General features: G+C 36.5%; 6 protein-coding genes and 1 non-coding gene across 12 annotated transcripts; 3 read left to right on the top strand and 4 right to left on the bottom strand.

The window, feature by feature from the left end:
- Window positions 672-4064, bottom strand: LOC104778633 (sugar transporter ERD6-like 1). The gene is made up of 8 exons (XM_010503084.2): window positions 3269-4064; window positions 2071-2142; window positions 1704-1793; window positions 1541-1600; window positions 1396-1461; window positions 1140-1199; window positions 935-1049; window positions 672-793 (listed from the first exon to the last, which is right to left on the bottom strand). The coding sequence occupies exons 1-8, from the start codon at window positions 3404-3406 to the stop codon at window positions 672-674; spliced, it is 723 nt and encodes a 240-aa protein (XP_010501386.2). The 5' UTR covers window positions 3407-4064.
- Window positions 4461-5278, top strand: LOC104767167 (probable histone H2AXa). The gene is made up of 2 exons (XM_010491210.1): window positions 4461-4759; window positions 4852-5278. The coding sequence occupies exons 1-2, from the start codon at window positions 4553-4555 to the stop codon at window positions 5071-5073; spliced, it is 429 nt and encodes a 142-aa protein (XP_010489512.1). The 5' UTR covers window positions 4461-4552; the 3' UTR covers window positions 5074-5278.
- Window positions 5683-5755, top strand: TRNAA-UGC. Its single transcript has one exon. It is a non-coding gene; the product is annotated as a tRNA-Ala (tRNA).
- Window positions 5898-10179, bottom strand: LOC104767104 (protein BONZAI 3-like). Of its 2 annotated transcripts, XM_010491146.2 has the most exons (17): window positions 10088-10179; window positions 9815-10011; window positions 9208-9255; window positions 8963-9111; window positions 8819-8867; window positions 8670-8726; window positions 8384-8551; window positions 8155-8289; window positions 8016-8077; window positions 7838-7934; window positions 7641-7755; window positions 7488-7564; window positions 7079-7216; window positions 6721-6885; window positions 6498-6611; window positions 6285-6381; window positions 5898-6159 (listed from the first exon to the last, which is right to left on the bottom strand). In XM_010491146.2, exons 2-17 carry the CDS (start codon window positions 9980-9982, stop codon window positions 6053-6055), a joined length of 1746 nt encoding a protein of 581 aa, XP_010489448.1. In that variant the 5' UTR covers window positions 9983-10011; window positions 10088-10179; the 3' UTR covers window positions 5898-6052. The 2 variants fall into 2 exon arrangements, with proteins under 2 accessions (XP_010489448.1, XP_010489442.1); XM_010491140.2 differs by having other exon boundaries at window positions 9815-10107.
- LOC104767123 lies at window positions 10450-12546 on the bottom strand. Of its 2 annotated transcripts, none has more exons than XM_010491156.2 (3): window positions 12162-12546; window positions 11538-11659; window positions 10450-11067 (listed from the first exon to the last, which is right to left on the bottom strand). In XM_010491156.2, the coding sequence occupies exons 2-3, from the start codon at window positions 11652-11654 to the stop codon at window positions 10615-10617; spliced, it is 570 nt and encodes a 189-aa protein (XP_010489458.1). In that variant the 5' UTR covers window positions 11655-11659; window positions 12162-12546; the 3' UTR covers window positions 10450-10614. The 2 variants fall into 2 exon arrangements, with proteins under 2 accessions (XP_010489458.1, XP_010489467.1); XM_010491165.2 differs by having other exon boundaries at window positions 11538-11669; window positions 12162-12506.
- Window positions 12652-22951, top strand: LOC104767136 (DNA replication ATP-dependent helicase/nuclease DNA2-like). 4 transcript variants are annotated; one of them, XM_010491180.2, is made up of 36 exons: window positions 12652-12771; window positions 12861-13013; window positions 13159-13501; window positions 13679-13846; window positions 13946-14158; window positions 14234-14296; window positions 14521-14724; window positions 14805-14858; window positions 14925-14986; window positions 15270-15402; window positions 15509-15619; window positions 15730-15826; window positions 16092-16174; window positions 16632-16697; window positions 16934-17089; window positions 17185-17240; window positions 17333-17390; window positions 17468-17578; window positions 17658-17714; window positions 18123-18257; window positions 18334-18588; window positions 18834-18908; window positions 19045-19166; window positions 19253-19319; window positions 19445-19549; window positions 19674-19841; window positions 20347-20416; window positions 20494-20645; window positions 20902-20979; window positions 21060-21152; window positions 21244-21381; window positions 21569-21608; window positions 21700-21773; window positions 21837-21974; window positions 22053-22172; window positions 22272-22397. In XM_010491180.2, exons 3-36 carry the CDS (start codon window positions 13178-13180, stop codon window positions 22395-22397), a joined length of 3972 nt encoding a protein of 1323 aa, XP_010489482.1. In that variant the 5' UTR covers window positions 12652-12771; window positions 12861-13013; window positions 13159-13177. The 4 variants fall into 4 exon arrangements, with proteins under 4 accessions (XP_010489482.1, XP_010489476.1, XP_010489495.1 ...); XM_010491174.2 differs by having other exon boundaries at window positions 12861-13501; window positions 22272-22951; XM_010491193.2 differs by lacking the exon at window positions 21837-21974 and having other exon boundaries at window positions 12861-13501; window positions 22272-22951.
- Window positions 22833-25225, bottom strand: LOC104767095 (superoxide dismutase [Cu-Zn] 1). Its single transcript, XM_010491130.1, has 8 exons — window positions 25098-25225; window positions 24503-24598; window positions 24317-24418; window positions 24042-24137; window positions 23851-23882; window positions 23673-23748; window positions 23430-23483; window positions 22833-23059 (listed from the first exon to the last, which is right to left on the bottom strand). The coding sequence occupies exons 2-8, from the start codon at window positions 24576-24578 to the stop codon at window positions 23037-23039; spliced, it is 459 nt and encodes a 152-aa protein (XP_010489432.1). The 5' UTR covers window positions 24579-24598; window positions 25098-25225; the 3' UTR covers window positions 22833-23036.

The raw sequence follows: 27513 nt of genomic DNA, 5'->3' as shown, positions 1-27513 counted from the left end.
GTAGTAGCTTATGCCAATTTATAGTTAGCAGTTTACTCCCTCGTTGTTTTTTTTTTATTTTACAGCACAGTCCTCATACTTTTGAAAGTTACTACTGAATACCCTACTAGTTCTTTCTAGTCTCTCTAGTTTCTTTAATGTATATGCCAGCTTTTATATATATAGTCATAAATTCTGCAAACCTAACATTAATCTACAATTAATTACCCAGTCACACTGTTGACGGTTCATTTACCTTCCTTTATTTCCTATGTATGTGTGATGATGTGTCACCCTAATTTAAGATTTAGAGCTCACTAATCACGGTTTTTAATATTTATTAGACTTGTCAAACGACCAACGAGTGCAACGATTTAGTATCATTTATCCGCTAAACGCGCCCGTAATCATTCCTCCTAATGTCATTACCTTAAGTGAAGAAAAAAGAAAACGTATACCGACTAAAATAGACATAGACCATTCAAACCGAGGTTACTGGTCTGGTTTGTTTAACCGGTTTGAGATTTTCCTTATGTATCTACACACAAATCACGTATATTCAAACGGGTAGTTTCAAAATAAGAAATATATTGTAAGATTACCAAAAAAACAAAAATCAAATTTTGATCAGTGAGGATATATATATATATATATATATATATGAAATGCAGACAAAACATTCAGCCTTCGATTTATGAATGTTGACCTAATGATGTTTGAATATCCTCGAGTGTTCTGCCTTTAGTTTCAGGCATCAGAGTCCAAACAAATATAGCTGACACTAGAGAAACTCCGGAAAATATGTAATACGTTCCTGAAATACCAATAAACCAAAAAAAAATCTCTATATAATTATCAGATTGAGACATATAGTATACTAATTAAATAAACAAGTTTGTAATGTTTTCAAAAAAAAAGAAAATAAAAATGTCAAATTGATGGGATAGAATTTTACCGAAGGCACTCCATTGCATCATGAAATTGAAACTAAAAATGACAATCCAACTGAAAAACCAGTTAGAGACTGTTACGAGACTACCCGCGGTGACTTTCACATTCACCGGAAACACCTGGCATATTAAACGAATACATTATGAAAATTTTAAAATCCAAAAAGGTAAGTTAAGTGCTTTTACTTTAAATGAAAAGTAAACAAATACCTCAGACATGATTACCCATGGTAGTCCACCTAGACCAATGCCAAAGGATAGGACATAACCCTGGTAAATACATATATTAATCAGACTTTGGTTAAATTAGTGTTGCGGTTTCACCAAGTACAGTCTATAAATTTAACCAGATCAATTAATGTAAACCGGTAAACAAATACGTGCTGCATAAGCACTTATCGCGGAACTCCCCCAAAATTGTTGCAAAAGCATTAGTCCAATATTTAGGACGATAAAGGTAATTTACCACGTAACTAATGAGACCAACACCAAATCCCAAGAAGCCGCGTCCAATATTTAGCAGCATTTTATCCTTGAAATAATCACGCAACAAATCAAAATAATAAAAAAAACTTCTGAAAATATAAATGTTTGACCATAATTAAACAAACCTGTGCAAACGCTATAGCGAGCCAACCAAAGAGGCAGAAAACATCCGAGACCCACATTGTCTGAGATCAAAAGAGATGAACAAATCAAACGTGCATCTTACGTCACATTGGAATATTTTTTAAAAATTATTGTATACATGTAAAAACACAAGGAATTAATGACCTGTCGACGACCAATAAGCTCAGCGATTTTCCCGCTAAACGCGGCCGTAATCATTCCACCAAATGTCATTATCGAAGTGAAAAACGAATACTGTGACCAAAACAGATTTGACCATACAATCCAATTAAGAAAATTACGGTGTAGGGGAAAAAAAAAGAAGACATGTAATAAATTACTTCAAAAGCAATTAAGTTGGACTTATTTTGGTATGCTATTTAAATCTTGGTTTATTAGTCCGGTTTATTTACAAGATAAAACCCACGTATACATTTTTTGTTTTTATTGTTGTTATTTAATTTCACTGAACGTCATTTCTTTTTATTAAAACAAAAACCTCCTCGCTTTTCATTTTTTTAGACTATGAGACTAACGTAAAAAACAAAATGGATAGTCCCAGTTCTTCCATAATTTCGGATTGAGCAGGGGACGAATATGACATCTTCCAATTATGTCATTAGTTGTCAAAAATTGAACAATTACCAAAAACAAAAAGCAGAGTTTAATCAGAAAATTAAAATCTGATCTTGTTGAGATCCATGAGGAACACATAATATGAATATAAACTGGGAATGAAAGTAAAGAAAAGGAAGACAACTCAGACCATGTGCATCGGCGTCTATTTGGGCCGTCCCCAGGATTTGTTTTTTTAAAATAAATCAAAAAGGCCCAATAATGAAGAAACGTATCTTTAAACAGGACGTTTTTCGTCCGTCTACTTGGACACGTGGTAGGTTGTGATTGGTAGAAGATTTTGTCTAGGATTTTGTTTTTTTTAATGTTTTTATGTTTTATGTAGGGCTGGACATTCGGGTAATCCATTCGGGTTCGGGTATTACCCATTCGGGTTCGAGTAAACGGGTTTAGAAAAATAGAACCCATTGGGTATTTTTAGATTTATGGGTTCGGTTCGGTTTGGATACTATCGGATTCGGGTCGGTTTGGGTTACAAATTTTAGAACCCGATTAGTACCCGAACTACCGGGTACCCGAAAAAATATAATTAAATTTAAATAAATTTAGTTAAATTTTGACTTACATAACAAAATATTTTAGATATTTTGATTATTTTTGATATTTAGGTATAAAACTAAATGAAATATTCAAAATTATAATCATAATTTTGGGGTAATTGCATTATATTAATGATAAATATTATAAATATGTTTATATGTTCGGGTTTAATGGGTACCCAAAAAGATACCGGGTATTACCCAACCCTAATCCGAACTCACGGATATTAGAAAATAGAACCCAATAGGGTTTTATAGGCAAACCCGTACCCAACCCGAACCCGGTTTTTCGGGTCGGGTTCCGAATTGGGTATTCGGGTACGGTTTTTATGTCCAGACCTAGTTTTATGTTTTCTGTTTTTCATGTTTTAATTGTATGTTTTTGTTTTTCAACTTTAAATAATTAATGTTTAAACTTTGAAAATATTATTATTTTATTCAGAGGACCAAACACAAATAGACATTAATGCTCATATTAAAAATAAGAATCTTTCAAAATAATACTATTAAATTTAGGGGACGAAAAACAAGGGGACCCAATGCCCATGCTCTCACACTACAGCCATAAACGAAGGATCCAGTGACAGCGACAGAGGTACTGAGAAGAAGACCAGAAGTGACGGAAGAAGAGGTTCTTGCTTCTTCTTCTTCTTCTTTATTCACCGAAGGGCTTTTGAGACTTCCAGACTCCATCTTCTCTACTCCTATTATTTTCTTTTCTTTTTCTTTTACTCTGTACTTTATTTATTAATGGTGTTCAAACTTTAATTTGGTTATGGCTCATCATTGGTCATTTCCATGTGAACAACTGTTAGCATGATGTATTCGTCCGGAGGTATTTTGATTCAACTACTACTATTTATATATTGGGGGTTTCTAGATTTTTCCTTTGGTGGTCGGCTTATATATATATATTTAATAGATGTTCGATCATCATATTATACAGTATAAGATAAAATACTACTATTAGAGGTTACATCATGTATTATACAAAAGTGTATTCTATCGTCATAACATGTCCTCTAGAAGCAGAGGAGACTCTTTAATCTTCACGGAAAAATAATAAAACCGGAGCTCGAGGAAAGATGAATCATGAAGAAGAAGAGCACTTGTCAGTTGATCTGATGAGAAGATGTGCAAGACACGATTGCTTTGAAACCAACAACAGCAGGCACCCAATGCAGACACGATGGTCTGCTCACCTGTACTATTGATAATTAAGATTATAGGACTTGATCTGTCACCAGAAGGGAATAAGATTCTTACCAACGGAGCACAGTCGGGGAGTGTATCGGCCAGTTACAAATGCACAAAACCACTTTTAATGAAGGTAAAATTCATAAAGCTTAGAAATTCACAAGCGAGGTTTCTTATGTTTATATACAATTACAAACTTAATCAACCGAGACTAACCCAACAGCCACTAGAAAAGAAAAAAGTAACAGCCTCTAAACAATCTTTTAAATCAATCAATCATTATGCTCATTTGTATTTTACAAAAACCCATTAGAGTATCCACAGATTCATGGGGTCTAAAATGTGTAGAATAATTTATTGAGGTATTAAAATGGGAAAGGTGTCAATAGTTGAGGAGTTATCATTAAAAACCCACTTTTTTCTTATAAACAGATGTACGGACCAAAAAACCCACACAGGTTAAAAGGCTAGGATATGCCACGCTGGCGATCCGCGTGATTACCTGATCAACCACTGGGAGTTAATCATTCAAGCCTATAAATAAAGAAGAACCAAAAAACCCTAAAGCCCACTCAACTTCGATTTCTACAAAATCTCATAAATCAAAATCGTTCTTAGTGTCGAAGAAGAAAGAAAGAGAAGATGAGTACAGGCGCAGGAACCGGAACAACCAAAGGTGGGAGAGGAAAGCCCAAAGCAACCAAATCCGTGTCCCGTTCATCTAAAGCCGGTCTTCAATTCCCCGTCGGAAGAATCGCCAGATTCCTCAAAGCCGGGAAATACGCGGAGCGTGTCGGTGCCGGAGCTCCGGTCTATCTCTCCGCCGTTCTCGAATACCTCGCCGCTGAGGTATTTTATTAAAATCCCTATCTTTCAATTCCGAATCTGGTGGTCACATCTGATTCGATTGATTTTGGTGGTGGTGGTGTGTGTACGTGTAGGTGTTGGAGCTCGCTGGAAACGCAGCGAGGGATAACAAGAAGACGCGAATTGTACCAAGACACATACAGCTTGCGGTGAGAAACGATGAGGAGCTTAGTAAGCTATTGGGAAGTGTGACGATTGCGAATGGTGGAGTTTTGCCTAATATTCATCAGAACCTTTTGCCTTCTAAGGTTGGCAAGAACAAAGGAGATATTGGATCTGCTTCTCAGGAGTTCTGAGTTTCTCTCTTCTTCTTTAGTTCTTTTGTACCCTTCCTAGTTCAGTTTCTGTTGCTTGGAACTTGTAAAATAGACCCTGAAGTTTGTTTTTTTTGGGGGTTCAGATTTGGTTTAAATGCTTTTTAAGTATTAAGGCTTTTGGAGACATATGTTTAATTACTGGATGCATATTATATTATATATTCGGATCATGATGATGGATCAATGGGACTGAAGTAAAAAAGCAATATGTATATTTCACAGAAACATTTGCAAAATCTGATAACAAAACAAGGCATACATGTTTTTATATGTTCGAGGAGCGTATTCAGTTTCATTAGACTCTCATTTTACTATTTCACCCACTTAAGTAAAACCCATTATAATAGGCCTGTCTTGGTTCGTGTCTCTGTTTAATGCCAGAAAATTTGCAGTGCAAACTGAGTTATGCAGTGACATCCATTTGGATTTGATCACCTTTAAACTTTAGATCTAAAAAATTCGACTATATTACATTCGACCATTAACATGTTATACTGTTAAAGCAAATTGAAGTTAATACCTAATTTTAAATGTTATTTCTTGAAACTATGGAGATTATTATCGTCGTTACCTATTTGAATAACAAATGGGGATGTAGCTCATATGGTAGAGCGCTCGCTTTGCATGCGAGAGGCACGGGGTTCGATCCCCCGCATCTCCATTTTGTTTTCTTTATCTATTTTTTTTCAAAAACTGGTTTATGGTAATAAGCAACGTCTATATTTTGAAAGCCAGCACGAATTTACGATTTCATATTGTCATCGTATCTACGCATTTTTTCATTTTGATGTAATGAATTCATATCATATATACATTTATATGATTCATAAAATACTAATCTGATGCAAACATGCTAACAACAATATATACATTTAGCAAATTTTGATATGTTTCTGTTTCTAAAAAACCTTAATTTGTTTTTCCAAGAAAATTGAGAACATGTTGATAACTATGAATTTCAAATCGCTGGCGCGCCGAGTGGATTAATATTTCTGGAACGGACGTAGCTCAAAAACTGACCGGGAAGTTCTTCCAGAAGTGCCTGAACCACTGACACTTGTCCACCTGCACCCACCAAATTTAACGTTTAGCATCCAATCCAAAACGCATCTAAATACTTAACACTACCCTATGTTTACATGCCTTTGAATTGTGTATAAATTTGTAAACGAAGAAATCTATATACTTACTATGGATGTCTTTCATAGGCACGAACTGAACGATGTCCCGTGTAGCTATCCGACCAGTAGAACTCTCTAATCGGCGACCATTATCAGCATCAAGCATCTGAAAAATTTACAAGGTCAAGTCAATTAGAAAACACTTAAAACTTGACAAAGAAGATACGAGCTGACAGTGACACTGAGATAAAAAACCTAACTAGACAATAACAAAACTTTTACCTCCATTTGTTTGAAGTCTGTGTTTCCCACACCGACAATAAGAACTGACAACGGAAGATCAGAAGCTCTCACCAATGCGTCTACTGTACCCGCCATATCTGTAAGGACTCCATCCTGTTCACACATCCAAACATTTAGGCATTGAAGCTAATAATAGATTCACTAGTAACAGATGCACATTCTATCTGAATTATGCCAGAGTCATTATGTCACTGAGTTTTACCGTAATGATGAGCAGAACATAGTACTTGGGACTGTTTTGTGAGAGCGACTGTGAAGCAATATTAGCAGCCTTGTCGACCACATGGCTGAACAGAGTTGGTCCCGCTAGAGCAACATTGCGAAGAGCACTAGCATAAGCTGCCATGATTCCTTCAACTCCAACAACCTGAAAAGGAAAAGAGAATATGAAGCCATGTGACACTTAACATGTACTTTCGAGAATGCAATGTTTCATGGTTCTGAAATTATAAAAGAAAAAAGTTCCGTATAATCTTTTGTAACAATATACAACACTATGCCCACAATATACCAGTTCCAATAATAAAAAGACAGAACCGTTTTTCTGTCTCGTAAGTTACCTCGTCGCCGTATGAAGCTCCATTCAAGTTAAAAGCATGGGAGACAATACCATTCGATGTTCTTCCTCCAAATCCCCAAGCAGGAAATCGCTTATCCGAATCATAGAACTGAATGACCTCTCCTACTTCCATAATAGCCTGATAAAAAAATAGAAAACAAATTATGTCAATACATTTGATAGATCAAGAGAAACCCCACACTGAAAGAGGCAGCAGCAATGAGACGATGGTCTCATTATACTCAGAACTAGCATATAAATTAAATGACCATAATTCTGTTATTTCATTATCCGTTTGCGAGAGAACTAATCATGAACTTCTAGTCCAAGGAACTTCTTGATATTAAGGATACAAATCACAAACAAAAAACTAATTCCATACAAAAAGGTTGAAGGTGTAACAGTGGTACCTGCTGATATGAGTTTGATCTTCCTGATGGATCAATGTAATGCAAAGAACTTGGAGTTCGGGGATCACCATTTGAAGCTGGAAGACAGACCATCAATATTGAAACTCAAGGTTTCTAAGAAGGTACTTGTATGAGTAGAAGAAGGTGATTTACCAGTGAAGTCAACTGCAACCATTAAATTAAGTTCGAAGCCACTGGATATGTAATCAAGAAAACTGTACTGGACTTTCTCCACAAAACGATCCACAATGAGCTGGCCTTTCAGAACCTACAAAATCCCACTAAAATCTTAACAAAAACAGATGCAAATAACTGTCTTAAGATTTTAATTAAGTAGCATTAATAGGCACCTTGTTGCGACCATGACTAAGAGATGGATACACAAAGTTTGCAGCTTCTTTCTGGAGAGAAAGTCTCTCTAATTCCGCTACAGATTTCTCTGTCCTCCTGCGAGGTTCAGTACAATTGTCAGTTACAAAAATCAATATATGTTGTAACCCAGTAGGGGATTGAAGGTTAACATGTTACCCAATAAGCTCATGATTCCCACTGGTATTGAAGTCAAAGCACTCGATAACCAATGGGGTGTCCTGCATAGACAAAATAGACAATTTAACATAATGATTACTCCAAATACATTGAATTACAGTAAAAACAACTAGCTTACTTTGCTTCCAAATTGCTGCATAGTCAAGCACACAGGCCTCCATATGGGGTTGAGGTTGTTGTCCACTACCTCAGTCCGACAAATCGGGACTGCAGCATTGCTCTCAACAATTCTTGAAATTCTTAAGAAAGGATCCTAGAAAGAGAAAATAAGATAAAATGTTAAAACTTCTGCAAAAAATCATAATATTGTTACCTAACAGGACAAGAATGCACAGGTTTGTACGTACGCTCTTAGAGAACAAGTCCTTGTTATCCAAATTGACACAGCGAAAATTAATATCGGCGACAGTTTTAGAAGCAGTTGTTTCTTCAGCAAGGACAGAGAGTGTCCCCAAATGTCTATTATTGTTGCAAGTAAGACTCAATGACACAGTCCGGTTAGGTCTTGTCATAATCTGGTGATTGGAATGGAAATAGAAAATATAAGATACGTTGTACACAAATAGCAGTAACAGAAACTAAGGGTCAAATAAAGCCATCAGGTAGCAGTGTCTGATCATTGAATGAATTTACCTCGGACAGAACACAGGTGGCTTCTCCCAAGAAATCCTGGTCCTTCAGCTTTAATGTCTGCAAAATTACACAACATATTGAGGTTCAACAATTATAATCAAAATGCAAACTTCTTACCCACTAGATTGTACTGTGAGTGAAAATATTACCTTCACAGGCGCATTATGAAATCTGGTATCAACATCATACACGTGAAAACTGAAAAACAAAAAAAGTCATATAAGTTCACAGTCTTCTAGTGGTTAAACAATACTCATCAGAAAAGAATAGTTGGGTGTTGAGGGGTGGCATACACTAATGTCTGAACAACTTCAAACTGAAAAGAGACTGTAATCTTCTCAATCCAACTTGGATTCAAGCTGTTAAGTATGACTTCAGTACGGCCAATTTCCTCAAGCTTCCCATCCTTTTTCATCAGATACATGACAGCCATCGGATCACTCTACAAAAAAAAAAAAAAAAATCCATCAACTTCTTAATTACTGAGTGGGTGCTATAAGAAGTTTATACAACAAATATATGGTATGGGCATAGGTACCTTAGAAGTGATGTCACAGTCAATAAGGTTTGAAGCCGACAAAGTCAACTGCAAAAAAACAATTGCATCATGTTAAAACACTAGTTATAGGCAAACCTGTGATATACTACATAACATGAAACTGCAAAAGAAATAGTGTAAACTCAATAAGCAATAAGAAAAAACAAAGCGATAATCTTAAGCCATCCTGACTCAGGCGACAACAACAAATCCGAAGGACAACATTGTCTAGGTACTTTACCCCACATAATGAAGGAAGATTCAATAAACTACTAAACCCACGCAAAAGGCAAAAGAGAGAGAGAGAGAGAGAGAAAAAACATGGGACCAAAGACTGAAGAAGACAAAGTCAATGTGGGTTTTTGTCCATTAGAAAGGTACAAAACATGTGGGAATATCTTATCTTATCCACTATGGATGGATTAAAAAAAAGAAGAAGAAGAAGAAGAAGAAGAAGAAGGATCCCTAAAGCAACAGTCTTTTATCGAGTTTTGAGTTTTGACAATATTCTATTCACAATTTGGTGGCTTGGTTGACTAATCCAGGTATATAAAAATAAAGCAACAAACACACAAAGAAAAAAAAGCCTAAGCTTTGCTTTTGGTACCTCGATTTGGGAAAAGAGAGGGTATTGACCACGAGATCGGAAGAAGAAATCGACGGCATCGTTGAGAGCAGCATTGTTGGCGACGGCAGTTGTTGAGGTGGGTCTCTGCTGGACCCCTCCAATGGCTTGTTTCCCTCCTTTCACATCCCCATGTAAACAATTCCCCATTCTCTCTCTGCCTCTTAAGATTTCAAACCCTAAAAAAAATCCCAAATTTTAATTTCTCTGAGTCAGATCAAACCCTAGAAATTTTCACAATGCAGATTACAGTACCTTTAATCAAATTCAGGATTCTAGCACTCTCTATCTATCTCTACCTCCTCTATATATATTCAAAGAGATGCATACGCGTAAGATGGAGAATTGGGAAATTGAAGGTTGCTTTTAATTAATTTTCCCTTTTTTTTTTCTTTTTAAAAAGCAAAAAAGATAATTTTCAGGAAATTGGTTCGACCTTCCAAGAAACAGAATCCTATTTGGGGAGTTTTTTTTTTTTTTTTGAATAAAATTAAAAACGCGGTTTAATTTTAAGGAAACGTCAAACGTGTTTTTGGATCATATAACATTTTGTTTTAATAGAGTTTCAAACTTTTTTCAAACGTAATAAAAAGTCTCTTTTTCTTCTTCTTCTGCGAATGTTCCTCCTCCGCTTTTTTTTTTTTTTTTTAATATTCTTCTCGACTTGATGCATGAATGATGAGCGATTATGATTCCAGTTTCACAAACAGACTTTGTCATATATTATTTGTTTCGCAAGATTAGTTTGTTTCTGGTTGAATGACACAAAACGTTTGTTTCATCTAGTCGAGGTAAATTTTAACATCAATGCCGTTATCGATAAGCGACTGGACAACCGCTCTAATTTTCCCTTCAAACTTGTCTTGGTCCCTCGGCGTATAAGAAGCCGTGTAAACATCAGCCTCTTTTGCACGTTCCGACAAGATCCTCCCTATGGACATGCATGCCGGGATATCACATCTTGATCTCAGAACAGCTTTCACGTCTTTAGAGTTTGTTCCCGCTACAGCGACTTGCCTACATGTTACACGGTGCGTCAGAGATGCTGAAACAAATCGCTTCGAGATTAAGACATCCAGGGTAAAAGGCTCCATGTATGCCACTGTCCGTTGCTTGAATGACACATGTTTGTCTGGATTCTTCGACTTCTTCTCTTTCTGGTATGTGTACGGCCGGCTTGTGTCATCGTCCACGTAATCTTCTACACCAAAGAAGCTTCTTGGTGCAAAAACAGTCTGTCAAGAATGGCATAGCCCAAGTTAAAATTAGAAACAGATATAAAAGACACATAAACAGTAAATTGCTTCAACGAAACAATGTTAACAATATATAGAACAGAGCCCAAACTTTATCACTGTACAGTTGATTCAATGAACCCCATCAAAATCAATGTAGATGTTGCATCTTGACTCAGCCAAATGGCCAGACTACAAAGCATTATCAAAGACCAACAAAGTACAGTGAGGTTGAACAACCAGTAAACTACATTTATGAGCTACATTATAATTCAGCTTGCAACTAGTTTGGGACTTTCTCATACAATCCATCAAACGTCCTCATAACCACATTTAAATTCGTTTCCAAACAGATCTAGTAATGATATTTCAATCAAACTGTACACACCTAATTCAAACAAATTCACTTCATTTACAGTTCTAATAAAAATCAAGCTTCAAGTAATCAAAGTGGACGGATGGTGAATTACCCGTCCAGTGTGAAACCCACAACTGGTTTGGCAGAGGAAAGGTCTAAGCTTTTCCCTGTTACTTCCATAAATCACAGCTTTACCGATCGAATACTTGGCAACCACTTGCCTCAACATTATATCTGCACCAACCTACAGAAAATACCTCAGTAGAATTCAATAACTGGCAAGAAGCGTACTCATATAGATATTCTACTAAAGTATGAAATCAAAGGAAACTAGCTTTTGTCAAACAACAAATTGAAGAGTTCTCATTTCCCACAAGATGAAACTATTTGGAATAAGTTATAGAGAAGGCAAACACCTTAACATCTCTCGAAAACACAATCCAAACACATAAAATCCATTGCAGAGGTTACAACATCTAATGGAGAAAGATACAGAACAGGTAATAGCTAGTGCCAAGAGTCTCTAATTTGCCAACATGATATCAAATTGACAGCTGGTAAGCTACGGGAATACAAAGGATTGAGAAGATTTAACGAATTCGGAGAACTCAAACAATCCCTACGATGTGATCATAACAAATTCACTTCTTCTACAGGAACAAACAAAAAAATCTAAAATCGGCTCGTCCCTTGAACCACCCAGTATCTGAAGAAGATAAAATAAGTCATAACGCACCTGGAAATCGATGGAGAGAGCACGACGGGTCGATTTTGCAGAGGAGACACTCTCAGAAAAAGACACAAGTCGCAAATAAAAATCTACAAAATCAGGTTCTGAAAACCCACTCACGAAGCCACCGGGGAAGACAGTAAGAAACCAAAAGTAAGAGTCAGTAAAAGAAATAGGTTTGGTTCTCCGCCATAGCTGCCGCCGAGGTTGGAAGTGTTGTTCGTCGGAACTCGAAACAGTGAAGAAGAATTTTCCTAAAACCCTACAAATGCAAAAAGAGCAAAATATATATTTTGCACGCCCATCCTCAAAGATCTACTTGTTTTCTAATTTCTCCTCATAATTTGAATCTTTGACCCAAGTACTATTTCCAGAATAGGGTCACCGGTTTTTAGTGGATTTGTTTGGTTTTTTTAACACCAGGTTAAGTACATTAAGTATTAACTAACCCGAACCAAATCAGCTTGTTGAACCGGATGGTTCCCGGTTAAAGCTGAATAAAGCCGCGGGGGTTTAATTTTTGAGAGGTACCGAACCTTCTTCACTTCGCGACTCTCTCTCACTGCCTCACTCACTCGCCGTCGCTTGCCCCGTCGCCCTGACTTCTCCGTTTACGGTTAGTTTCTCGATTCGATAACAGTTTTCATGAAGATTTTGGAGTTTTCAATCCCGTCCTGAATTCTCAACTTGGTTTGCGATTTTCAGAGGTACCCCAAGTTCGTTTTTGGGAAGCTTCTGCTGGGTTTAAGTTTGTAGAAACTCCATTAAAAATTTCGAATTTACTGGATTTTCAGAATTACCTGGGAACTACTTACAGGGTTTGTTGTTTGATTCGCTGAGCGTGATCGTGAGAAAAAGGTATTTATTATTATGTCTTGTTGTTTGGAGCTTGAGATGAAGATTAAGAAGAATCCCTAAGACGTTGCAATCCATCAGTGAAGATTATATGAAGTTTGTTGTGTTAGGCAAAGTATAAGTTTTAACAGTTCCATCACAATTATAGGGTTTAGCCATTGAAAAAAATGCCACCAAGAAAGAAGCCAAAGTCTTCAGCTTCGAAATTAAACAAACAGTCTTCAGCCAATTCGTCACAACCTTCCAACTTTGGCATCCAGCAGTTGTTCCTTCGACATATTCAGAACTCCCAATCAACTGCCTCAACTGCTGACCCTGTTGATCAACAGAATGTGAATGGTCTTGCCTCTGACACCACAGTTTTAACGCCTCAAAACCCTCTAGGCACATTGATTGAGATACCTGATGACCCCAAAGATATGGACCAGCAGCAACTCACTGAGGCATCTCCCGAGATCTCCAAAAACCTTAGGCGGTTCTCTCCTGGAATGGTAGTTTGGTTTCTCATATTCCTTTACATTCTGCTTTTATAGTTTGGAATTTTGATATTTTGCTTCTTGATTGCTGGCTAATGTAATTGCAAGATTCTACTTACCCTATAATATCTGCCCACATGGTTGACTCCCCAGTTGTCGTGTAATGCTTACATGTTTCTTTTATCTTTACAGCTGATAAAGCCAAGTCAAGATGAGGCTGGCGGAGAGATAACTTGGAAATTCTCTCCTGTAAATGAAAGACTTCGGGCGGCGGCGAAGCAAATTCCTAAGATGATGGACTTGACAGAAAATTCACTAGGGATTAAATCTTCTACCATTCGCCCTTGCTCTCTTGACAAGGCACGTTTTGTTTCATTTTTCTATCTCTTTTATCTATTGTTTATTCAGTAGCTGTTTTATTTCCCTTCTTCACATCGAAACTGACAATAGCTTGTGCAGACACAATGTCCTACATCAGGAATAACTTCCAAGGTCGAGCAATGGTTATCTTCACCCTCAAAAAAAGTTTCCAAAAGACCAAATTTTGCAGCAAATAGGGTCATGGAGAGGGTAAAACCTTCCGCAGATGGGGAGTTTGAAATTGCTAACACTTCTAGTAGTGGAAACAGTCCTTTCCAGACCCCACCGTCACTTTCATGTCCTCACAACAAGGTATATTCTATTCCTAATAACCAGATATATGATCACATTTTATGTATTTCCTAACTTTGCTCTGTTTATGTTCAGCTTCCTAGCACTGTAACATGCAGTGCAGCTTGTGGATTAACGGGGGGTGGACAACATAAAAAGGTATAATTTGTGAGACTTAATGAAGTCTTTAGATGCTTACCAAAGACATCGTTTGATTTGAATCTTGATGCAGTCTGTAGATGCTTACGAAAGGCATCTTTTTGATATACGTATTATGTTTCGTTTTGCCAACTGTGCTTGGTCAAGATTACATGGATTATTTCCTTTAGAACTTGTTTTCTACAGCATGTCAATATTTATCTGCATATTGCCTCTTTTTGTAGGCCTTGCTTGAATTGTTAGATCAAGTGGAGGATGTCATCTCAGCTGATGACAAAACAGCTAATGATGTGGGAACTGTGCTAGCCCAAGTTCGAGTTGAAGATGATCGCATGTGTTCTGTCGTTGACTACGCTGTAGATGAAGGGCCAACTCTACCAAAAAAGCATTCTTCGATAAGTCCAGATAGCTATTTCCTTGTATTGGAGGTAAATTTAGCCTTTATCGCGCTATTGAGGGTAGCAATGTAGTTTTATGTGAAACTAGCTCATTGTCCAGAGTTGTACAGGTATCCGAGAAACGGGGTTTGGCGGGCTCATCTAGGGTTCAATGTCCTTATAAGGTTTGTCATGTATTTCGTGGTTGCTTAATAGTACAGGCTCATTTTTGCTGACTTATGTTCTCGCAGGTTCTTCGCTTGCTAGACGAGCACACTGGAGTAGAATGCGCTTTGTATCTCTGGGATGAATGGTACTTTTCTCGAGATGGAATCTAGTGAAATATTTGCTTTTCAGAATCAGATAGCAAGCTGTCTTTGCTCCTCTGTTCAACGCTTGATAAATTTTCTATGCCTTGTTCTTTAATGTCCTGGTTTACCATTTTTAGTTTCCAACTGTGAGCTGATGGTGTAATACTCATTTTCTTGTTGTCAATCTTTCTATTCTCTTAGTGTATGGGGCAGCCAAATATCATCTATTCATTTCTCAGTTGGTTGAAACTTACTTCCTGAATACTGAAGGGTTATCGTTACCAGGTTTTACAGCACTGTATCACCAGGAGATTCAATCAATGTTATTGGAGAGTTTGATGGGGATGGCAAGTGTGACGTGGACCATCAAAATAATTTCTTGATTCTTCATCCTGACACCCTTATTGCTGGAACTAGGGTACTTTTCCTTTTTCCGTGAGGGTTTCTCACTACGAATACCAATCTTTTATGCACTTAATTCAGTTTTGCTTTTTTTTGTCCTGAATAACTGTCCGACCTTTCAGGTTGCAGCAAGTTTTGGTTGCCCAAGGCGAACCGTGCTAGATGAGAGGCTCAGATCCAATGAACACGCAGCAGCAGCCTTAGATGGAACCTTGCTGCACCAAGTTTTTCAGGTTTACTGCAGTATGGAATTTATGATGAGACTATTCTATTGGACAATGTGTGTTTTATTTTATTTCGTGCAACGTATTGATCTGTACTATCCATTTCCTTTGTTTTTCAGGCTGGTCTCACGCAAGAGTCTCCATCTGAAGATGGTTTGCAGGAATATGCGAGCATAGTGATTAAGAAAAATATTGAGAGCTTATATGCATGTGGAGGTTGATTCCTACATTACGTGTTCCTATTATTTGAAGGTTCATGCACTTATTATATAGCTAGGATACCCTTATTATATTAGAATTTTGAGTTTATATATAGAATACGTCTTATTTATTAGAATTTTAAAATATATGGCTATCATACCTCTTTGTTTGTTGTGCTTGAGTCACATTGCTCTGAATTTTGTTCTGTTGTTAATATGAAATGCTAAGAGCTGACCAAATAACGTAATTATCTTCTTATCTTGTCACATGTTCTCTACAGTACATGAAAGAGATGTTAAAGCAACCTTATTTGGAGCAATCCCAAAAATGTTGGGGTGGATTCGTGATTTCAGATATTCGAAGGTGCACCTGCATTTTCCTATTTATGATTCTTTCTTGAGTTACTCATGGCTGTTATAATTCTGTTTCCTTCCATGGACGTAATTTTTTCTGCCTACTCATCTGTTTGGCTGTCTCTTTAAAAATTTGAGTGTCTCACATACATATTAGACTGCGTTATGCTCTTATGTGTGTTAGACTTTTTTCTCGTATATAAGCTTGTTTGGTAAACACATATTTTCATGGTTTCTCTTATGTTGCCTTTCACTTAAAGATATCCAGTAACAAAGAACATCAACATGCTCGTATTAGCAGCCATTTTTATGTTTAAGTTAGTGGGTGAATGTCACCTTATAAAATATTTGAGGCAGTTTTTGCGTGCTTTTCTTCTATCTCTGATCTCTCCCTTGTCTCTTTAAGTTCATTTTGGCAAGTCTATGGCAGAAACCTCTTAATTTATGGCATGGTCATTATAATTCAGGACTCAGGAATACCAAAAGTTGATTTTGGTTCTACCATTGGGGGAAAAAAACTTAAGATATCAGAGGTAAGAGCTCTTCCCACTCTCTCCCTTTCTGTTTTCTTAAGATTTCATTTTCTTCAGGTGAAAAACAGGAACAGATTGTTCGTCCAAAAGTTCTTGACCTACGTCATTTCCAGCGGATGCATCCTATTTAAACCAAACTGATAATTTGACATCACTGCATCATAACCGCTGTTTATTTGCGTCAATCTCCTCCAATAAGACTTCTATTATGTATATAAACAAATTTCTTACCTCAGGTTATCGATATTGAGGAGATGTCATGGGCCCCTAAATATGGTCTGAAAGGGATGATTGATGCTTCAGTCAGAGTGATAGTTGAATCTGACATGAACACAGTAAATGAAAAGATAATGCCCCTTGAGTTTAAGTCTGGAAAAGCTCCTGGTGGTCAGGTCTGTATAAAGATCTATTGAGATATTCAGTAGAAATTTGATAATTCCAAAGGCTTATTAATGACTAAGCGCTTGCTCTTTATTGTGTTATGCAGTCATCAACGGAACATTCTGCCCAGGTGATCTTGTACACGCTCCTGATGTCTGAGAGGTACTTGTGTTCTGCCTTTCTTTCCTTTTTACTACTGGAAAACAGACAGCAGTTTACACTTTTCATAAGATATCACATATTCAACATTGCAGGTACCTGAAGCATATTGACAATGGCCTTCTATACTATCTTAAGTCAGAGCAGACACACGTAAGTCAAAATCTTGTGTGCCTTTCTTTGGTCTTAAGATATCCGAGTGACTAAGTTTTCAATGCTCACTTGTAAAGGGAATTTCTGTTCAAAGATCAGATTTGGTGGGTCTCATTATTCGTCGTAATGAACTTGCAAATGATATCCTTGTGGCGTCAACAACCCAACAACTGCCGCCAATGTTACGGGTATGCTCTGATGTCCTGATGACAATATTTTCTAGGAATATTTACTAGATACTGGAATAATTTATTCTTTTGATACTAGAATCCCAACATGTGCGGGTACTGTCGCCATCTGGATGTTTGCACGATTTATCATAAGGTATTTTTCTTTCTGTGATGTTGAAGTCTGATATTTACATTTTAAGGGTGTTACTCGTATTTATAAGGTTCTACTTCTACATGTTTAAGCATGTAGGGGTTGATTTTTTAATTTTCATGAAGCCAGTTGCATGATTCAGTCCGATTTAATGGATATATTCAACCAGTAATCGAACGTTGGTTTTAGTTCACATTCTTTACTAGCGACCAGAAGTGAATTCCATTTGTTATCTGTTACTAAATACTAAGCTTTAATTTTCAGAGTTGTTGCGCATATAAATCCTGAGAATAAAATACGTGTTTCAAGCATGCTTGGAGGAGGGATTGACACGTCCATCTTCATGGTGTTGAAACTTTATCATATCTTATTGGACTAACGCTTTTAAAACATCTTGTCTGTTTGCCCCAGGCAGATGGTGGAAATGCAGTGAGTAGTGGACTTGGTGATGTATTTGACACACATGTTTCTCATCTTTCGAATTTGCATTTCAAATTCCTTCAACACTGGGACAGGCTGATTGACTTGGAAGCTAGAGAGATGCAGGTTAGTTGTGTACCAGCTATTTTTACTGGAATACAAAGTCAACTTTGGCTATCTAATATCTATGTTTGTTAATCAGCTTCTACGGAAAGACATTGCGCATCCACATGGTTCAAAGGGCAGCCACTCAGCTAATTATCTTTCTTCTATGGTTCTTGACATGACAAACGGGTTTCCGCATCATAACACTCATAAAGAAACTAGATTCATCTATCGTTTTGTTCGTCAAAACTCATCAAACTCTAGAGTACGAGTACCCAGCGAAGATACAATTATGACTGGAACCCCTGCTACTGATGACCTGGATTGCAAACTTAGAACGGGAGATCGTGTGGTACTATTAATTGCTTGATTGTTCTTTTGTCATGGTTAATTTGAACTAATATAATTAGTTGCGCCGGAGAGTGTTCTTCTTTTGTCTTGCTAAACATCATGCATTTCTTTCTGAAAGTCTTAGATACAACAACTTGTAATAACTTTCTGAAATTGACAAATGATTACACTTGAGAGTATTGTTGACATTTACCATATCTATTCGACGATTTTTCAACTTCACTTTTAATTTATGCTGATTATCAGGTTCTTCGCACAGAAGTCAGCCACCTGACAGTTGCAAATGGGATTATAGCAGATATTAGTCGCAATCATGTATCAGTAAGCACATTCGCCCTCAGTTTTCTTTTGACTGTCTGTAAGTTTAGCTTAGTTTGTCTGGTTCAATTTATCTTGACGTTCTTACTCAGACATGTCTAAAGAGGCGGTATTTTTCTTTTGCTATGTCAACCCTTAGGTTTCTTTATCCAAGCGATTACGTCTTCCTTGGAGCGAACCTTCTTCTGAGGCATCTAATCTCTCTCATGAGGTATGGAGAATTTACAAGGATGAATTCATGACATCATTTTCGGTTATGAGGTGATTTTGTAATTTATCTTTTATTCAATTAATTATACTATGCATGTGCTGTTACGATGTTAAATCTTGTCTTTATATTGTTCTAGGTTCAATCTCATGCAGCTTTTCATACAAAATGGACAGAGCATCAGGAAAATGATTGTGGATCTTGAGGTAAATTGTCTTTTTCATTTTTTCTTTTTCTTTCAGATTTCCCTTTTACAAGATGATGCAGTTTGTTTCTTGTAACGTTCTTTACATGCTTTGTTTGCTCTTCTTTCTTTTCCATGTCTCTGTAGCCTCCTAGATTTGACAATGGATCTATACTGAGCCAGGATCCTGCAATATCATATATATGGTCAGAAAAGAGTTTAAATAATGATCAGCGCCAAGCCATACTTAAGGTTATTGCATGATTATGTTTCTCTGCTCTTGTGCTGAGCGTGCTATTCTCAAGGCATGTCTGAAGGACTCTCTTTTTTCTTTGACAGAGCTCATAAAGAAATTGTTTTCTTGCTTTACTTTCAGATACTCACTGCAAAGGACTATGCGTTGATATTGGGAATGCCTGGGACGGGAAAAACCTCCACAATGGTCCATGCTGTGAAAGCTTTGTTGATCAGAGGTTCATCTATTCTGCTTGCATCTTACACAAACTCTGCTGTTGATAATCTACTTATCAAATTAAAAGCACAGGTCTTTATCCTCTAGCCAATCTTTTTCTTTTTCTGGATTATGAATCTTTCATTCATCTTAAAAACATTAGAGTTAAGTTGAACATTCTGTAGTTTGATGGTACCTCATGTGAGTTGTTTGCATCCACACATGTCTCGTCTCTATTAGTAGCATAGTAGGTAGGGAAAGCCGAACTTAGGTACTACTATACAGGGAAAAAATGAATTTAATTGAAGGAAAACAATAAGGACAGTATGTTCACCCTGCAAAATGAGTTTTAAGTTTTAGTGATCAAGATTGGGAAAGTCAACAAAAGATGCGTAGAAACCTGTGGGTTCAATGGGAGTTACATATAAAAGGATAAAAAGAATTTTTTGCCCAAAAAATAAAGGATAAAAAGAATTGATGGGAAAATCAACAAAAAAATTGCATGAGTTTTTGTTCTTAAGAAAGAGTGAAGATACCCTTTTTCAAGTGTCTACTTCAATACTGTCTGCTTTAATATACAATTATGAATACACTGCAGGGAATTGAATTTCTACGTATTGGTAGAGATGAGGCTGTACACGAAGAAGTACGAGAAAGTTGCTTTTCAGGTTTGCACTATTATATTCTTCCAACTTTCGTAGCTTCGGAGTCTTCTCAATGTATTTGAGAGTTATCTTTGTGGCAGCTATGGATATGTGCAGTGTCGAGGACATCAAAAAAAAATTGGACCAGGTCAAAGTTGTGGCCTCTACTTGTTTGGGAATTAATAGTCCCTTGCTTGTGAATAGGCGGTTTGACGTATGCATTGTTGACGAAGCTGGCCAGATTGCACTCCCTGTAAGATTTCTCATTCCTTGTCAACTGGTTGAGTAGAAATGCAAATTTTATGTAGACAACTTAGAAATTGTGATAAACTTTGGAGGGCTTTGGAATCAGATGGCATATGTTTTAATTTTACTTACTAGAAAACATTAGCCAGTGGCCCTAATTTGACAAAATTTATTTATGTACCAGAATTGAAAGTTAGAGTCTGACACAATAGAGTTTGAAGTGGAATAATATTTAAGAAGACACGGTTTCTTGTACTAATCAGGTTTCGATAGGACCCTTGCTGTTTGCTTCTACGTTTGTACTTGTTGGTGACCACTATCAACTACCGCCACTAGTGCAGGTAAGCAGTACCACCTCTTTTGAAATAACTCCGTTTTTTTTCCAGTAACTTCAGCATCATTGTTGTGTTGATGAAAGTAGAGTACGGAGGCTAGAGAGAATGGGATGGGAATAAGCTTGTTTCGCAGGTTATCAGAAGCCCATCCTCACGCAATTTCAGTGTTACAAAACCAGGTTGCCCTTATCTACAAAAAATAGAATTATGTTAGTACACTTTGTTATTGGGTATAACATTCTGCTTTATTAAGACTTCTTTTATGTACAGTACCGAATGTGTCGAGGTATTATGGAACTATCAAATGCCTTAATATATGGAGACAGATTATGCTGTGGTTCTGCTGAAGTAGCTAATGCCACACTTATGCTTCCCACTTCCAGTTCGACTTCATCATGGCTTAAAAAGGTCAGTGTTGTTCTTAAACATTTGATAAGTTAGGGCATTTTTGAGCAACTCTTGAGTACTCAGACAATCAGTTCAGCTTAGCTCCACCTACTTGCTCTACATTATATGTTGTGTTGCACATTGACTCTGTGTATGATTTGTCCACAAGTAATCTAATTAGCCCTTTACCGTTTTGTGTTTCCATCAGGTTCTGGAGCCGACCAGAACAGTTTTATTTGTTAATACAGGTTTTTGGCTACTTACTAGTTGCTATTTTCACATGAGTTCTTTGCCATATCGGCTGGATTTATCACGAGACAATATGGTTTGTTTTTCTAGATATGCTGCGTGCTTTTGAAGCTAAGGATCAGAATGCGATCAACAATCCAGTTGAAGCTTCCATAATAGCTGAGGTACTGTTTAGTATGAAAGATGCATTTAAAAGTTATGAACAGGTGGGCTAATACAGTTCTTAGATTGTAGAGGAGCTAGTAAACAATGGAGTAGATGGTAAAGATATTGGAATCATTACTCCTTATAACTCACAAGCGATCCTCATTCAACATGCCATTCCAACGACTTCTGTGGAGATACATACTATAGACAAGTATCAGGTTTGGCTCTTGGGTTGAGCATTTTAATTTGGTAATCTTTAATAACCAACCAACCTTTGATGATCTCACATGGTGTAGGGAAGAGATAAAGACTGCATATTGGTATCGTTTGTGAGATCCCGGGAGAAACCAAGGAGCTCTGCATCGTCACTGCTCGGAGATTGGCATAGGATCAATGTTGCTTTGACTCGAGCAAAGGTGAGACTGAGAGAGCATATGGATATATATATGGTGTTAAATAATGAATGTTGTTAATCTATCGATCATTGGTTTGAAATTGTTGTCTGGCTTGGACAGAAAAAGTTGATAATGGTGGGATCACAAAGAACACTCTCAAGAGTTCCGCTTTTGATGCTTCTGTTGAACAAGGTTAAGGAGCAGTCAGGTATCTTGACTCTTTTACCGGGGGATCTAAAACCATAACAACTGATCAAGAAACGTTTTAAATATCACAATATAATTTGTATCTCCATTTTTGTCCATAAGGAATGATAATGTATACTCGATCTACTTTCTGAGTATGATTTTATTGAAAGAAAAATTCAATTCCCCTCAATTCTGAAAGTATGTATATAGCGAAATATTAACCTTATGAAAGTAGATTGAGTGAATATAACCGGATAGTGAATTGAGTTCAATGAGGTGATGATATGAAGACTCGGACTCAGAAATTGAGTCCAATGAGGTGAGGATATGAAGACTCAGACTCAGAAATTGAGTTCAGTGAATTACGTTATGATGAGTTTATTATTAAGAAATTTGAAGATGATAGTTTAAGAAATTTATATCTGACAAACTGATCTAAGAAGGCCACGATATTTTATCAAAGTTTAGCATAGAAGCAATCACTAATCAGTATCACTGTTAAACCAACTCTCTCTTTTATTCATTAAATGGTAAAAGTACGGAATTTTCTCTGTTTTCTGTCTGAACTACAAATGCTTTGAGCAACTAAGCTCAGAAGTTATAGCCACACACCAAAAGATACACAAACATTACCAAACCCAGGTCTAAAGTTGGACCTCTTATTACATCAATCTCTTCTTTGGAAACAGAAAAGCTTTAGCCCTGGAGACCAATGATACCTGCAAAATGGTAGACGTAAGGCCAGTCAGTTGATCCTTTGCGGGTCTATTACATTGATTGAGAATTCATTAGGAATGAAACTTAGTATCAGGAGATGTAGTTCTGTTGACTCTAACGAGCCTAAAGTCAATCTCTAGTCACTTCCTAAAGATATAAAAACTATACTGCATTTTCAGACATAGATGATGTAATAGGTGATCGATTGTTGGCCAAACCCCAAAATGCAAGATGATATATAAAAACAAAGATGAACCCGGAGTTGCCAGAGAATCAATGGAGTTCAAGATGGGAGTGCTGGTAATGATCCAGCTTCTAATAGCTTAATTTTCCACAGGACATGAGAGTAAAATGTGGATTAAAATTACTTACCACAGGCAACACGACCGCCTGCGTTTCCGGTAGCCAAGCTGAGTTCATGGCCTCCTAAAAATGTAAAAAACAAAACGAGTTCAGGTTAAAGAGTGTTCATAGGATACATGTTGAGTCATAAGCGTGATGCAGTAGATGTCCCCAAATTGACTGGGTATCCTTTAAATTCAGTTAACATAACAAGGAAACTAGAAAACAAAAAAAAAAAAATCTCCAAAGAAAACAATAGTCAAAGGTAATCACCCTTTCCGAGGTCATCCGGGTCTGCGTGGACAACAACAGCCCTTCCAACAATAGAGTTTGGTCCAGTAAGAGGAATCTGTGCAACGAACACAAAATGTCTCATATGAGATTGGGTTCATTATAGCAGTTCTGGATTAGAAAAAAAAAAAGAGTATAAATCAGGTACACAGCTACGAACCTGGCAGTCAGTGATGGTGAAGGTGGCAGTTCCTGGGAGAAGAAAAACAAAATATTTAATGTAAATCCATGAACACTAAAGCTAGTCATAGATGGAAAACGTAACTATAAAACTAAGACTGCAAAAGCACAGTTGAGAGAGAGTAGCAAAAAAATATGTCAAAAAAAGATTGAGATGTTGAGAAGGGATACCATCGTCTCCAACAGTGATGTTTCCTAGGTCGCCAGCATGACGATTAGCATCCTCAGGGGCACCGTGTGTTTTACCATCAGGGTTGAAATGTGGACCTAGGAGTAGGAAAATGACCAAAAGTTTAATATCAATTTTCAATTACTTTGACGATAACATGAGTTCCCAATTCAAAACATAAGCTCCTCAAACGAAGAAAAAAAAAAAAAAAGCTCATAAAGTTACTAAGCCAGTCAAAATTTCCAGGAAGAAATTCACAGAGAGGTATAAGAGTTACCAGTAGACATGCAACCGTTAGTGGTGTCACCAAGAGCATGGACATGGAAACCATGAAGACCAGGCTTAAGGCCAGAAACTGTTCCAGTGACAGTGGTCACACCTACAAAAACCAACACAAGAACTCAATCATCTGTGAATAAAGAAAAGATTAAAAAGAAGCTAATGAAAAAGCAAGAACTGAGACCTTCTCCTTCCTGGGTGAAGAAGATAGTCCCCTTAACACCCTCGCTGCTGTTCAAAACTGCAACTCCTTTGGCCATAGTGTGTATCCTTTTGTGATCTTTAATAAATATACATTAAACCACTCATGTCAAATACAACCATGTAAAAAAATCGGGAAACAACAAATAAACAGATATGGAAAACCCAAAAAACATCAAAATCTCATGTAAATGTGTAAGATGCTCTCACCAAAAATAGATCTCAATATATGACACTAAAAAGATTCATCGAAAACCCAAACCAGGTATATGTAACACAATCTATATAAGCCATGAGATAACTCTTACTAGTTCTCACATACAAAAAGGTCAAAGCAGCTTCTAAAAGAGTGATAAACCCAAAAGAAAACAAGCAAGGAATCAATAGATCCACCACCGATCACAAATCGAACAAAACAAAACCTATTTTCCTTAAAGATCTAATCGTGGATTCGGATCAAAATCATGACAGTAGTAGTAGATTAAAGAGGCTCATAAGACAAGAATCGATCTAAGATTTGAAAGAGATGAATGAAACCCAGCACAAAAAAAAAAAAAAAGGAAGGAATCAAAACATACCTCAGGGAACCCCTTTGGAAAAGAATAAGTTGGTTGGTTGAGGCTATAAACAAATGGTGTGAATGCTCTCTCTCAAATGTGATTTTGGTTTGCGCTTGAGCTTTTTTGGCTGACTTGTGTGGTTTCTATATAGTCATTAGTCACGCACGAGGTCCAAAAAAGCTGGGTAGGTGTGAGGATGTGATCGGCTTTTTTTTTTTTTTTTTTTTTTTTTTTTTTTTTTTTTTTTTTTTTNGTCACCATAATTGAAGATACTAGACTTTTCCTAAACTTTGACTGGCTTAACTCATAACCCAGATAAGATTTCAATTGGACAACAAATATTGTAAATACTAATTTCTAACTCATGTATTTTCTTGACGATAGGATTTATTACATTTGGTACCTTTTTTTTGTTTTTTTGTCAAACCAATCTAGTAGACTCTCTAAAACTTAATTATGTTATGATATTTTTGTGTTTATACTACAAAAAAAAAAAAAGTATACAAATTTAACGACAGAACAATAATGTAATATATAAGAAACTTAGAAAATAGGCTGCATGCATCACGCTCACGCATGGTGGGTATTTTTTTTTTTTTTGTTTTGTCATTACTCAATAGTCAATACTCATTAGGTATAAATTTTGACTTTAAAAATTAGACTGTAACTTCTCGGAAACATAATAAAGTCATAATTTGTTTAAATTATTTATACATCATAAGTCTAGTTACTCATCAATTCTTGGCAGTTTCTCTAAGTGGAAGGCAAAATTTGTACACATAGAGGAAAACAAAACTCACGGTCACACTTGTGTCGTCTTCCGGTGACTCACCTCACCTGAACTAGCTATCTTCAATTAATGGGACACCGAAGCAGGAATCAGTGCCTGGAATTTCCATCCTCAAGGAGTCAGAACGTCAGAGACCCTTGCCCCGCCACAATATGTAAGCAGAGTGCCGTAACCATTTTTGCAACCAATTTTTTAGTAAATTTCCAAGCACGTGAGTGTGTAGTTATTTTCATCATGCATCATGTTCATTTTAGCTGGTTAAAGACTAGACATTGAGGAGATGAAGCTGACAAGAAATGACCTTAGGATGCTTAGGTATCAAGATTTACAAATCCACAACTACAGGTTGATTCAACCATTTCGAAGATAATTTATATGGAGCGGTAGTCTATAAGCTCCCAGAGCATAGACAAAGCTCAAAGAGCATGATGGAGTTAAAGACATGTAGCCGAGGATGCAAAGGAGCTAAACCTATGGAAAAAATTGAAAAATTAATTGAAACATAAGTTCTTGTTATACGTTTTACAGCTGTAATATGAACAATAATGTACGTTGAGGGACTTTGGAAAAAAAAAGGGGTCTATTATAGAAGACTGAGTCGCAAGTGTGGAAAAAAGTAAGAAAGACGGAGGGAAAAAAATGAACTTGGTTAATGGAGTAGAGTTTCCGTTATTACTATACTAGCTAGTTTTACATTATTATGTTTTGTCTTTTCTTTGACAGCACTAATTGTACATGGTAGTAGTTATTTAAAAAAAAAGATGTAGTTTAGGAAGAGGTAGCTTTGGAGTATATAAACTCTTCTATAAATATATATCCTCTTTGTTTTAGAGAGAGTGTTGATTCAATCTTTCTCCGTCCTTGATACTACATGATATATAACTTCAACTCTATCACACGGGTCAAGGGTGTCTCTGCACGCAGAGTGGATGTTTGTGCTGTGAAGTCTACAGTTGTACCTACTACTGTTGTTATTAACCCAACAAATAAATAAATAAAAGAGATCAAAAATAGTAAAGTACCAGCTGGTTTCACATTTAATTTGGAGAGGACTGCAACCACAAATGTAACATCGTTTGCAAAAAGAAGAATCGAGAGATTAACAGACAAAACCATTAATAAGATATGTAAATGGTATGTAATATGGGGTATTAATTTGATTTGATACATATATATGACATTGGGGATCACGTATTCAAATATCTCATTTGTGGTGGAAAGCGAGAGAGATGAATGGAAAAGCAAAAAAGAAGAAAACAAATACTAAAAGGAAAGCAAAAGAAGTTTGGTGATCGGAATCAGAATCAAGAATCACGCGTGTAATCTTCTCAAAGCATTCAAATTAATTACACACTTTATTATAACGATGAATGACATTTATTTATATTTTTGGCATCTAACGATATGTAATTTATTCGTCGCAAATCTCACTTAATCTTTCTATTTAATAATATTTGCACTTTCAGATCTTATTTTATACTAAGTCTTAAAATATACTCATGAATTTCCGAAAAATAATAAAATATAGTTAGTCGCAAGCAACAAATTATGTTTAAGTAATTGCTGTTAGGTACAACAAAATTTCACCATCTCAACCTCAGTACCATACTTTTTTTTTTTTTATTTTTTTTTAATTTTTATTTT

The sequence above is a fragment of the Camelina sativa genome, chromosome 3 (assembly GCF_000633955.1).
Source record: "Camelina sativa cultivar DH55 chromosome 3, Cs, whole genome shotgun sequence".
Classification (NCBI taxonomy): Eukaryota; Viridiplantae; Streptophyta; class Magnoliopsida; order Brassicales; family Brassicaceae; genus Camelina; species Camelina sativa.
This window is presented reverse-complemented; position numbering and strand designations above follow the sequence as displayed.